General features: G+C 46.6%; 1 protein-coding gene across 1 annotated transcript in view; it reads left to right on the top strand.

Moving 5' to 3' along the window:
• Nucleotides 1-13,133, top strand: part of LOC140192260 (uncharacterized) — a 72,354-nt gene that overhangs the window by 36,942 nt on the left and 22,279 nt on the right. The window contains exons 6-7 of the mRNA XM_072249935.1: nucleotides 4,382-4,467; nucleotides 9,736-9,961. Coding sequence (XP_072106036.1) covers nucleotides 4,382-4,467; nucleotides 9,736-9,961 — 312 coding nt within the window. The remainder of the gene's footprint in view (nucleotides 1-4,381; nucleotides 4,468-9,735; nucleotides 9,962-13,133) is intronic.

Raw genomic sequence — 13,133 nt, 5'->3', positions numbered from 1 at the left:
CTTTCAGAAGCTGCCACACATGAGACTGCTTACCAAGTTAAGAGCCCATGGTATTACTGGGAAGTTATTAACATGGTTAGAGCATTGGCTAATTAGTCGGAGGCAGTGAGTGGGAATAAAAGGATCCCTTTCTGGATGGCTGCCAGTGAGTAGTGGTGTTCCACAGGGGTCAGTGTTGGACCACTTCTTTTTATGCTGTATATAAATGACTTAGATGGTGAAATAGATGGCAAGTTTGCAGATGATACGGAGATTGGTGGAGGGGCAGGTAGTGTGGAAGAAGCAGGTAGGATGCAGAAGGACAGATAGATTAGGAGAATGGGCAAGAAAGTGGCAAATGAAATACAATGTTGGAAAATGCATAGTTATGCATTTTGGTAGTAGAGATAAATGTTCAGATTATTTTCTAAATGTGAAGAAAAATTCAAAAATTTGTGATGCAAAGGGACTTGGGAGTCCTTGTACAGAACACCCTAAAGGGTAACTTGCAGGTTGAGTCAGTGGTGAGGAAGGCAAATGCAATGTTAGCATTCATTTCAAGAGGTCTAGAATACAAGAGCAGGGACATGATGCTGAGGCTTTATAAGGCACTGCTGAGGCCTCACCTTAAGCACTGTGAACTATTTTGGGCTCCTTATCTAAGAAAAGATGTGCTGGCATTGGAGAGGGTTGAGAGGAGGTACACAAGGATGAGTCTGGGAATGAAAGGGTTATCATATGAGGAACATCTGATGTATCTGGGTCTGTACTCGCTGGAATTTAGAAGGATGAGAGGGGATCTGATTGAAACCTTTCGAATATTGAAAGTCCTAGGCAGAGTAGGCATGGAAAGAATGTTTCCCATGGTGGGGGAGTCTAGGACAAGAGGGCAGAACCTCAAGGTAGAGGGGCATCCGCTTAAAACAGAGATGCGGAGAAAGTTCTTCAGTCAAAGGGTGGTGAATTTGTGGAATTTGTTACCACAGGCAGCTGTAGAGGACAGGTCGTTGGGTGTACTTAAGGCAGAAATTGATTAGTTCTTCAATGGCCGTGGCAACAAAGGTTACTGGGAGAAGGCTGGGCGGTGGGGTTGAGGAGGGGAGGAAAAGGATCAGCCATGATTGAATGGCGGAGCTGACGATGAGCCAAATGGCTCCTGTGACTTATGGTTTTATGGTAGTACAGAGAATTTAACACCGTGAATGTTAGGACGGAGAAATGCATTCAAACAGAGGGATCCGTAACTTCTTGAAAAAGAACTCACAGGTAGGTAGGGTCGTAGAGAGAGCTTTTGGCACACTGGCTTTCATAAGTCAAGGTACTGAGTACAGAAGCTGGGATGTTATGTTGGAACCACTTCTTTTTACAATATATATCAAGGATTTCGATGATGGAATTGATAGCTTCGAGGCTAAGTTAGCGAATGATCGGAAGATCGGTGAGGGTGGGAGGGCAGGTAGTGTCGAGGAAGCAGAGAGGTGCAGAAGGATTTAGACAGTGTAGGAGAATATGCAAAGAGGTGGCAGACAGAAAACAGTGTTGGGAAGTGTATGGTCATGCACTTCAGTAGAAAGCTTAAAAGCATAGGCAATTGTATGACTGGAGAGAAAACTCAAAAATCGGAGGTGCAAAGGGACTTGGGAGTCTTCAAGCAGGATTCCATAAAGGTTAATTTGTTGGTTAAGTCAGTGATAAGGAAGGTGTTAGCATTCATTTTGAGAGGAATAGAACATGAAAACAAGGATATAATGTTTTATATGGAACACTCACAGAATGCTGGAAGAACTCAGCAGGCCCAGGAGCATCTCTGGAGTATTTGGGGCCCTGAATGGAAGTGAGAGAGGAGGTGTAGGGCAAGCGGGTGGAACAAGCATTGCACCTGACACTACACCTCGTTCCTCACTGCCATTCAGGAGGCAACACTTCACCTGTGAGTCTGTTGGGGTTCATCTACTGTATCTGATGCTCTTGGTGTGACCTCCTGTATGTCAGTGAGACCCGACGCAGATTGGGAGACCGCCTTGCAGAGCACCTACACTCCGTCTGCCAGAAAAACCCATTTCAAGTCTACTTCCCATTCCCATTCTGACATGTTAATCCTCGACTGCCACGATGAGGCCACACTCAGGTTGGAGGAGCAGCACCTTGTATTCCGTCTGGGTAGCCTCCAACCTGATGGCATGAATGTCGATTTCTCTAACCTCCGGTAATTGCCCCCAACTTTACCATTCCCATTCCCATTTCCCTCTGTCACCTCATCTCCTTACCTGCCAATCACCTCCTACTGGTGCTCCCTCCCCTTCCCTTTCTTCCAAAGTCTTCTGTCCTCTCCTATCAGATTCCCCCTTCTCCAGCCCTTTAACTCTTTCACCAATTGACTTCCCAGTTCTTTACTTCACCCCCCTCCCCCCTCCCAGTTTCACCCATCACCTACCACCTTGTACTCCTTCCTCCCCTCCCCCCCCCCTCCCCCCCACCTTCTTGCTCTAACTTCTCATCTGTCCTGATGAAGGGTCTTGGTCTGAAACATCAACCTTTTGCTCTTTCCCATAGATGCTGCCTGGCCTGCTGAGTTCCTCCAGTATTTTGTGTGTGTTGCTCAGATTTCCAGCATCTGCAGGGTTTCTCCTCCTTGAGGCTTTAGAAGGCACTGGCAAGGCCTCCCTCCCTTGGGGTATTGTGAGCTTTTCTGGGCCCCAGAAAGGATATGGTGACACTGGAGAGGGTTGAAAGGAGGTTGACAAAAATGATTCTGGGATTGAAAGGCTTATTATATGAGGAGCATTTGATGGCTCTGGGCCTTAACTGACTGGAATTTAAAAGAATGAGGTGAAATCTCATCAAAGCCTATCGAATGTTGAAAAGCATTGACAGAGTGGATGTGGAGAGGATGTTTCCTATAGTGGGGGAGGCCAAGACCAGAGGACACAGCCTCAGAGTAGAGGGACATCGATTTAGAACAGAGATGAGCAGGAATTTCTTTAATTTGTAGAATTCGTTACTACATGCTGTGAAGGCCAAGTCGTCGGGTATACTTAAGGCAGAGCTTGTTAGGTTCTTGATTAGTCAGGGCATAAATGGATATGGAGATTGGGGCTGAGAGGAAAATAGATCAGCCATGATGAAATGTCAGACAAGACTCGATGGGTCAAATGGCCCAATCCTGCTCCTACAACTTACAATCTTGTGGCGTGGACTACTCCGAAAAGAGAAACTCAGCCCATATTTCATAACCAGAATTGGAATCAGAATCAAGTTTACTATCATTGTCATTTGCCATGAAATTTGAGGTTATGCAGCAGCAGTACATTGCAGTATGTAGTAATGAGTTATACATTACAAAAAGAAATATATTTTAAAAATTAAATAAGTTGTGCTAAACAAGACCAAGAGACAAATGTTATTGAGGTACTGTACATGGGTTCGTTGTTCATTCTGAAATCTAATGGCGGAGGGAATTGTTGAGTGTGTGTCTCAGGCTCCTGTACCTCCTCCCTGACGGTAGAAATGAAAAGAGGCTTTACCTGGGTGGCGAGGGTCCCTCAAGATGGATGTTGCCTTTTGAAGATGTCCTCGAAAGTGGGGAGGATTGTGCTCAGGATGGCTGATTTATTATCCCTCTCGACTGTTTTCTCCTGCCTTCTCCTGTTAACCTTTGATGCCCTGACTAAACAAGAACCTATCAACCTCTGCTTTAAATACACTCAATGACTTGTCCTCCACAGCGGTCCGTGGCAACAAATTCCACAGATTCACCACCCTCTGGCTAAAGAAATTCCTCACCTCTGCCCTAAAGGGAAGTTCTTCTATTCTGAGGCTTTGCCCTCTGCTCTTAGAGACAGCCGTCCCCCCTCCCACTACAGGAAACATCCTCTCCACGTTGATTTTCAATACTTGATGGTTTTCGTTGAGATCCCCCATCATCCTTTTAAACTTCAGCAAGTATAAGCCCAGAGGGAGCAATGCTCCTCAAATGACAACCCTTTCATTCTCGTGAACCTCCCCCAGACCCTCTCCAATGCCAGCTCACCAATTCTTAGATAAGGGACTCAGAACTGCTCACAATACTCCAAAGTTCGGTCTGAGTTATAAAGCCTCAGCCTCGCATCCTTGCTCTGACTGACAGCACCCATCCTTATGCACTGCGCTTCAGATGAGCGATCCTTTGACTTGGCGATGTTTTGGGGCTGCAGAAACTGCTTTAAGATGCAAGGCTTCCTTCAGTTTCACTTTCTTGCCACCTGCCGACTGCTCTTTATCACCGCAGGAAAAGTGAAGCCGAGAGGAATGAGGAAAATAGCATTTGAGCAGCTTCTGGCTGGGATGGCGTTAGTGTGACGCGATAACTGAGGGCAATGTTCCTGACTGAGAAACCAACATCTTTATCTTCTGCCTCTCACAGGATGACGTCTGCATGCACCTCACCAATTACGCCATCAACAAGCGTATGAAGAACTTCGTCCCGGATGAAAAGAAAGGCAGTAAAAGGTGAGACCATATGCAGCAGGGTGCACCCTTCACCACAAGCAGACACATTATAGAAGGTCAGTGTTGGAGTGATTTTTGGGGTTAGGACATAGACATTTAGCAATTGAATTTGGCTACCAGTCTTCATATCTGAAAATGTGTTGTGGATTTTATTTGGAGTGCAGATCTGAACTTTATATGTAGGCATCCGTTAGTCTTGTGAGACCATGGAAGGTTTCCCTTGGAAGTTTACACCTTGGAAGCTTTCCAGGGCGCAGGCCTGGGCAAGGTTGTATGGAAGACCAGCAGTTGCCCATGCTGCATGTCTCCCCTCTCCACGCCACCGATGTTGTCCGAGGGAAGGGCATTAGGACCCATACAGCTTGGCACTGGTGTTAACGCAGAGCAATGTGTGGTTAAGTACCTTGCTCAAGGACACAACGCGCTGCCTCGGCCAAGGCTTGAGCTAGCGACCTTCAGATCACTAGAGGGACGCTTTAACCACTTAGCCACATGCCAACATGTGACCAAGTCTGAACATGTGGCCAGCTCTGAACAATGGGTTCCTAAAAGCCATGAATCCCAGCTGACAATGGTGTTTAAAATTCATTTGGATGTGTGTGGTGTGGCTGTGAATCAGGAGGCGTGAAGGTCGAATGTAGTTTCAAAGAAAGCATTGTCCATGCATTGTAAGTATGGAGTTGCCCTTTGCCGTTTGGCACATAAAATATCGAGCCCCACGTCAGGCCGGCCGGACCTTTCGACCAGAAGTGTCTCCATAAAATGCCTTCTCTACCTTGCTTTGTCGAATAAAGAAGCTGCTTTGTATCTACCAGTAATTTTCTCCGCTGGCTTCATTCACACAACCACCTTAGTGAGCAGGCACATTGTAGAAGGAAGGGGAGCACACAGCAGCAGCTTAGTGAAGCCATTAACTCTGTTGCCACTACTTCAGGTTGTCATAACTGGCAGAATGCTCCCAATGGCATGCTATAAGACCATGAGATATAGGAGCAGAAGTGGGCCATTTGGCCCATTGAGTCTGCTCTGCCATTTAATCATGGGCTGATCCAACTCCCCTGCTTTCACCCCATACTCTGGCTAATCAAGAACCTATCTATCTCTGCCTTAAATGAACTCAATGACTTGGCCCCCACAGCTGCTCATGGCAACAAATTCCACAGATTTACCACCCTCTGACTAAAGTAATTTCTCTGCATCTCAGTTCTAAATGGACGTCCTTCAATCCTGAAGTCATGCCCTCTTGTCCTAGAATCCTGTACCATGCTCTCCAATAACTTCTGACAACCAAGTCTAGCTCCTGGCCTTCACATGTGGCTTAGCCACTAAGCTGGGCGGAATCATTTCTACTGACAGCAGAAGGGGCAAAGGTGGGTTAATGGCATCTTAAATCCAGTCGCTTCAGGCAGATGGGACTCATCAACCATGGCTGGCCCCTCATCTAGGAGAGGGAAAACTCTGATCTCAAACCTCCCATTGCCCTGCGACTACACCCACTCATAGGGAAGGCTTCAGGAGTAAACCCTGAGGGAAAACACCTACGGCAGTCCCACGTTGAGTTCAACACTGACTGGCAACTCCTGCGATGCAGCTGGTGCCAGGCTGTGTTGCTCTCTGCCGTTCCTTTGGGTTCATCAACTGCGTGGAGATGGGGAGCTTGCTACATGGGCAACAGCTTGCTCTCCATATCCGGGCTTAGTAGCTAAGCCACCGTGAAGGCCAGGAGCTGTGACTTGGTTGTCAGAGGCAATATTGAGGCACACGCCATTGGGAGCATTTAATAGGCAGCGGGAGCTCGTCCCCATTACCACCCCATGGCTATAACAACCTTAAGGAACGGAGTGAAGCTGAAATTGTTGCAATGGACGACTGGAAGCGGACCCGAGTGCAGAACACCGACACGGAGGTAGCATTAACAGAAGTGTGTTTATTAATAGTTGTGAGGAAGGCCGGAGAGTGAGGATTAGATGCTTACATAGCCAACAAACCGGAGTAGCCCGTACCCAGAGCTTAGTTATGGAGCTTGGACACGGAGCCTGGACTTGGACTCCGACATAGAGCCTGGACTCGGACACGGAGCCCGGACTTGGACTTGGACTCGGACACAGAGCCGGGACTCGGACTCGGACACGGAGCCCGGACTCGGACTCGGACTGCGACACGGATACGGAGCCCGGACTTGGACACAGAACAACATAACCAAACAACAACAGACAATTTGTATCTTGATTCGGAGTAGCAGCAAACGGCCAGCAATACTCAGCAGGACACGAAAGTACAAAACCAAACAACGACAGTCTGTTCGTATCTTGACTCGAAATAGCGGTAAACGGCCGGCAATACTCAGCTGGACACGAGACGACAGAATTCCCAAAGCAACCCCAGGCACCGAAGCAACTTAGAGTCCACTATTCTCAGCGGCCCGGAACGTGCTTTGCCGCACTGGCTGAGGTGGCGGTCCAGTCCCAAGTAGATGTAAGCCGGAGTCATTATGTTTCCAGTTCGGATGAGAATCAGGTGCCTTAGTCAAGGAGCCAGGTAAAACACGGGGAAAAGGAAATGAACAGAAATGAGGAATCAACTGACTGGACCGTGACTGAAATAACAGATAAAAGTGAGTGGAAGGACAACGCTAAACACCCTCTCATTCAAATCTGCAGACAGGAGTCATTATTAATGATCAATAAATAATGACAATATTGAGCAGGAGTCAATATACATCCCTTGCCACAGGGAATGTACCTGGACTGGATTATCTCTCAGGATGTCCCGCTGGTTGGGATCGTCCCAATCTGGTATTTCGTGTCCAGCAAGAACCATGGATCTAGAACAAAGAAATGTGAGCTAAATCCCATGAAGGCAGACAAATTTACATAAGTGATCGGATAAATCTGGAATAAAGGTCTGTAAGACATGGCAACTATTGAGCTGTTGTTAAACAGCTCTTTAGTGAGGGAAATCTCCCATCTCCTCTTCATATTTGAGGCCTACAACACTGCTGTGGCCTTACCATTGTTTGCAATGGGCCGTAAGTTCATGGACCCTATGCAGATTACAGAGAAGGAGGTGCTTGCTGTCCTGAGGAAAATCAGGGTGGGTAAATCCCCAGGGCCTGACGAGGTGTTCCCTCAGACCCTGGGGGAGGCTAGTGCAGAAACTGCAGGGGCCCTAGCAGAGATATTTAAATAATTCTTAGTGACAAGAAAGGTTCTAAACATAAACCAGGAAATTACAGACTGCTCAGTCTGAGTCTGACATCAGTAGTGGGATAGTTATTGGAAAGTATTCTAAGAGACTGGATATATGAGTATTTGGATAGACATGGGACTGATTCAGGATAGTCAGCATGGCTTTGTGCATGGTAAGTCATGTCTGACCAATCCTGGAGAGTTTTTTGAGCGAGTTACCAGGAAAGCGGATGAAGGCAAAGCAGTGGATGTTGTCTCCGAGGACTTTAGCAAGGCATTTGACAAGGTCCCGTATGTGAGGTTGGTCAAGAGGGTTCAGTCGCTCGGCATTCAGCATAGGTTGTAAATTGGATTAGACATTGGCTTTGTGGGAGAAGCCAGAGAGTGGTAGTAGAGGTTTGCCTCTCTGACTGGAGCCTCTGCCTGTGACCAGTGGTGTGCTGCAGGGACCAGTGCTGGGCCCATTGTTATTTGTCATCTCTATCAGTGTTCTGGATGATAATGTAGTTAACTGGATCAGTAAATTTGCAGATGACACCACGTTTGAGGATATAGTGGACAGTGAGGAAGGCGGTCATGGCTTGCAGAGGGATCTGGATCAGCTGGAAAAATGGGTTGAAAAATGGCAGCTGGAAGTCAATGCAGACAAGTGCGAGGTGTTACATTTAGGTAGGACCAGCCGGGGAAGGTCTTACACAGTGAATGGTAGGGCACTGAGGAGTGCGGTAGAACAAAGGGATCTGGGAATAGAGGTCCAAAATTCGTTGAAAGTAGTGTCACAGGTAGAAAGAAAGCTGTTGTCACATCGGCTTTCATAAATCAATATTGAGTACAAGAGATGGGATGTTATGTTGAAGTTGTATAAGACATTGGTGAGGCCTAATTTGGAGTATTGTATGCAGTTTTGGTCACCTACCTACAGGAAAGATGTGTAGTAAATAAGGTTGAAAGAGTAGAGGAAAAATTTACAAAAATGTAGCTGGGTCTGGAGGACCTGAGCTATAAGGAAAGATTGAATAGGTTAGGACTTTCTTCCTTAGAATGTAGAAGGTTGAGAGGAGATTTGACAGAAATATTCAAGATTATGAGGGGTATAGAGAGGGTAAATGCAAGCAGGCTTTTTCCACTGAGGTTGAGTGTGACCACAACCAGGGATCATGGGTTAGGGTGAAAGGTGAAAAGTTTAAGGGAAACACAAGGAGAAACATCTTCACTCAGATGGTGGTGACCAGTGTGGAATGAGCTGCCAACACAAGTGCTGCATGCGTGCTCGGTTCCAACGTTTCAGCGAAGTTTGGATAGGATGGAAGACTATGATCCTGGTGCAGGTCAGTGGGTGTCGGCAGTTTAGCAGGTTTTGGCATGGACTAAATGGGCCAAGAGGCCTGTTCCTGTGCTGAACTTTTCCATGACAATGACTCTAGAAACACTGATTCGTTACGTCAGGCTTGTTACACGGAGCTTGGGAGGGTGAGACTAGAACTAGAGCTCGTGGGTTAAGGGTGAAAGGTGAGAAGTTTAAGGGGAACATGAAGGGAAGCTTCTTCACTCGGAGGGTAGTGAGAGTATGGAGCAAGCTGCCAGCAGAAGAGATAGATGGAGGTGCGATTTCAACATTTAAGATAAATTTGTACATGGATGGTAGGGCTACAGACTGGGTGCCGGTCAATGGGACCAGACAGATTAATGATTCAGCATGGACTAGATGGGCCAAAGGGCGTGTTTGTTTACTGTAGTGCTTTCTGACTGTGAATGTAAACCACCAGGCAACTTTACAAGATAGAATATTGTGGGTTCAGGGTGCAGTCAACCTCTTCAAAGGCAACTATGAATCGGCAAGAAATCACTTCCAATAAATCCTGTCAAAAAGTGGGGAAATGAATCAAGAGAGCTGATATTTCCTTCAATGGATACACAGTCTATCTTGTGGCTTGCAGTGCTATTGACCTCTCACACCATAACACAAATGGTGGGGCAGAGTACTTGATCAGCGAAGTCACTCGGCAATGCCATCCGATGGATGAACGGTGGCCTGCGATAGATTAGAACTGATGGCTCTGTAAAATGTTGTTCCTTGCAGAAAGCTGTCTTTCTTTAACCAGTACATGGAGGGCAATGACTATGACCTGGAGGTGCTGTGGAGCAGTATTGAGGACGTGATCATCAAAACCATTCTGTCTGTGTATCCGGCCCTGAGGAGCACCTACTTCACCTGCTTCCGAAATCACGTGTCTGGGAGTGCTTGCTTTCAGCTCCTCAGCTTTGACATCCTGCTGGACCACACCTTGAAACCCTGGCTGATGAAGGTACGCGCGCCTCTGGGGTACATAAAGATTAAGCAGATAATTCAGGTGACTGCATAAAACATGCAAATGTAACATCATGATGGGATGGCCAGTAATATGGTGAAGGATCCCACCAACCCTGCTCACTGTTTGTCCCCACTCCCATCAGGGAGGAGGCTCTGTAGCATTCACACCAGGACCACCAGACTCAAAAACTGTTACTTTCCCCAAGCAGTCCTCCAAGAGGACCACAACAGTGTTGTAGGGTTTGGAGGCTTGTGCGCCTCAGTGACCCGGAGAGGTCTGCACGCTGGAGCCAGGACTTTAGGCTTTGGCTCTTGGTAGGGTCACCCATGACAAACAGGTCAAAGCGTACAGGCCAGACTGAGAGCGGTGTTCCAGTCCTCCAGGTTCGAGGGCTCAACTCAGCACTAACAGCACTGACCACTAAAACAAAACTGTTACGCAAACAACAATGAAGAATCCTCCTACATCTGAGTGTGGCGGTGTTCCTGAGTCTCCACCTGGGACTTACATGTCCAACAGTATTGAAAACCGAGAGGAAGCTACGGACATGATCAAGGAATCTCTGAACACCACCAGAGATGAGGACCTTCACTGTTGTCCTAAACACCAGCACTGTAATGGGCAGTCAGTAAGTCCCCAAGTACTGAGGCTGATCAACACCCCACCCGCTAACCCACCCCTCCACACACCCGCAACCACCACTACTTTATCCTTTCCTGTCAGAGTCACCTTATGTACAGAAACTCCTGTGCCCAGCGTCACTTAATGGACATACAATCAATCTATGCATATAAGCTATCTAATGTATTTATATTTACTGTGTTTTTTCCCATTATTATTGTGTTTTTTCTCCACTTTTCCATTATTATTGTTATCGAAAAGGTGTTATATTTGGATGTGTGCAGTGTACAGAATAAGGTCGATGAACTTGTGGCACAGTTGCAGATTGGCATATATGATCAGAATTAGAATCATGTTTATTATCACCGGTATGTGTCATGAAATTTGTTAACTTAGCAGCAGCAGTTCAATGGAACTGTTCAGGAACAGTTATTACCCCACTCAACCATCAGGAAGAAGGTACAGGGTCTTGAACCAAAGGGGATATCTTCGCTTAACTTCACTCACCTCAGCATTGAACTGCTCCCACAGCCTATGGACTCACTTTGAAAGACTCTTCGTCTCATATTCTTGATATTTATTGTTTGTTTATTTATTTATTCTGGATGTTTTATTTGATTCCTTTTAAATACTGTGAATGTCCTCAGGTAAGTGAATCTCAGTGAATCAATATATGCCTATGGTCATATGTACTTTGATAATAAATTTACTTTGAACTTGACTTTGAGTAGAAGAGCAGAACACAGTGCAGAAGCAGTTTGACAATGACAGCCTTAAGGTAAAAAAAAGTTAAACCAACTTTCTGACCGTTATCCCAAAATCTGCTCCCTGTGGAAATAGATAGATGGGTTCATAAAGAGAGATTTTGGCACTTTGGTCTTCATTAATCAAATTGTTGAGTACAGAAGCTGAGTTGTTAGATTGAAGCTCTTGAAGATATTGGTGAGGCCTACTTTGGAGTATTCTGGTCACCTAACTACAGGAAAGATATCAATGATTTGAAAGATAGCAGAGAATATTCACAAGGATGTTGCTGGGTCTGGAGGGAAAGTTAGTTATTCTCCAGAGCACAGGGGAATCAAGGAAGATTTGATAAAGGTGTACGAAACCATGAGGAGCATAGAGTAAATGGAAGCAGGCTTTTGCCGCTGAGGATGGGTGAGACTAGAACTAGAGGTCATGGGTTAATTGAGAAAGGTGAAATGTTTAAGGGGAACATGAAAGGGATCTTCTTCACTCAGAGAGTGGTGAGAGTGTGCCAGCGGAAGTGGCGGATGCGACATTTAAGAAAAGTTTAGATAAGTATGTGGATGGGAGGGGTATTGAGGTCTATGGTACAGGTGCAGATTCATAGGAATTGGCAAAATAATATTTTGGCATGGACTAGATGGGCCAAATGGCCTACTTCTGTCTTTTAGTGCTCTAAGGTTATGACACAATGGAAGATGTGCATCTATAGATGGGTGGAGGACCATGGTCGTTTATGATAGTTCCCATAGACAAAGACCTGGCATTTGTCCATAGTTAAATCCACATTAAAATGGTTCCAGAGAGGAAGACACCAGAGGTTGGCAATCCAAAGCAACACACAGACACACACAAAGCCACACACACACAGACACAAAGACATACAAGGTTGTTGGTGATAGGTGAAACCAGAAGATGGGGAGTGGGGAGGTAAAGATCTGAGAAATTGGTGAAAGAGATAAAGGGCTGGGGAAGGGGGAATCTGATAGGAGAAGACAGAAGGCCATGGAAGAAAGGGAAGGGGGAAGAGCACCAGAGGGAGGTGATGGGCAGGTAAGGAGATAAGGTGAGGGAGCAAAATGGGAATGGGGAATAGTGAAGTGGGGGGGGGGGGGTCATTACCGGAAGCAGGAGAAATTGTGTCATCAGGTTGGAGGCTACGCAGACGGAATAAGGAATTGTTCCTCCAACCTGAGTGTGGCCTCATCGCGGCAGTAGAGGTGGCCATGGACTGACATGTTGGAATGGGAATAGGAAATAGAATTAAAATTGGTGGCCACCAGGAGAAGTGCCACACCTGCACTTGGATCTCCTCCCTGACTACCATTTGGGGCCCAAACGGTCCTTCCAGGTGAGGCGACATTTCACCTGTGAGTCTGTTGGGGTCATCTGTCGTATCCGGTGCTCCTGGTGTGGCTTCCTGTATATCGGAGAGACCCGGCCCAGTTTGGGAGACTGCTTCAACGAGCACCTACAGTCCATCCACCAGAGAAAAACAGGACCTCCCGGTGGCCACCAATTGACCTGGATGAGGAAGTGGAGGGATGGGTTAGTAAATCTGCTGATGACACAAAGGTTAGATATTGTGGAGGGCTGTCAGAGGTTACAGCGGGACATTGATAGGATGCAAAACTGGGCTGAGAAGTGGCACCCTACCTGGGTCACCTTCTTAATGGCTCTGGTCCAGGGCTCCAGCCAGCATTGTTCAATGGTCTTTGCCCCCAGACCCGTGCCTTTTTTTTTCAACTCGGCCTGGTTCAAACCAGTTAAGGTAGCTGACCCAGGCACTGAGCCTAAT

The sequence above is a fragment of the Mobula birostris genome, unplaced genomic scaffold (assembly GCF_030028105.1).
Source record: "Mobula birostris isolate sMobBir1 unplaced genomic scaffold, sMobBir1.hap1 H_1, whole genome shotgun sequence".
NCBI lineage: Eukaryota > Metazoa > Chordata > Chondrichthyes > Myliobatiformes > Myliobatidae > Mobula > Mobula birostris.
This window is presented reverse-complemented; position numbering and strand designations above follow the sequence as displayed.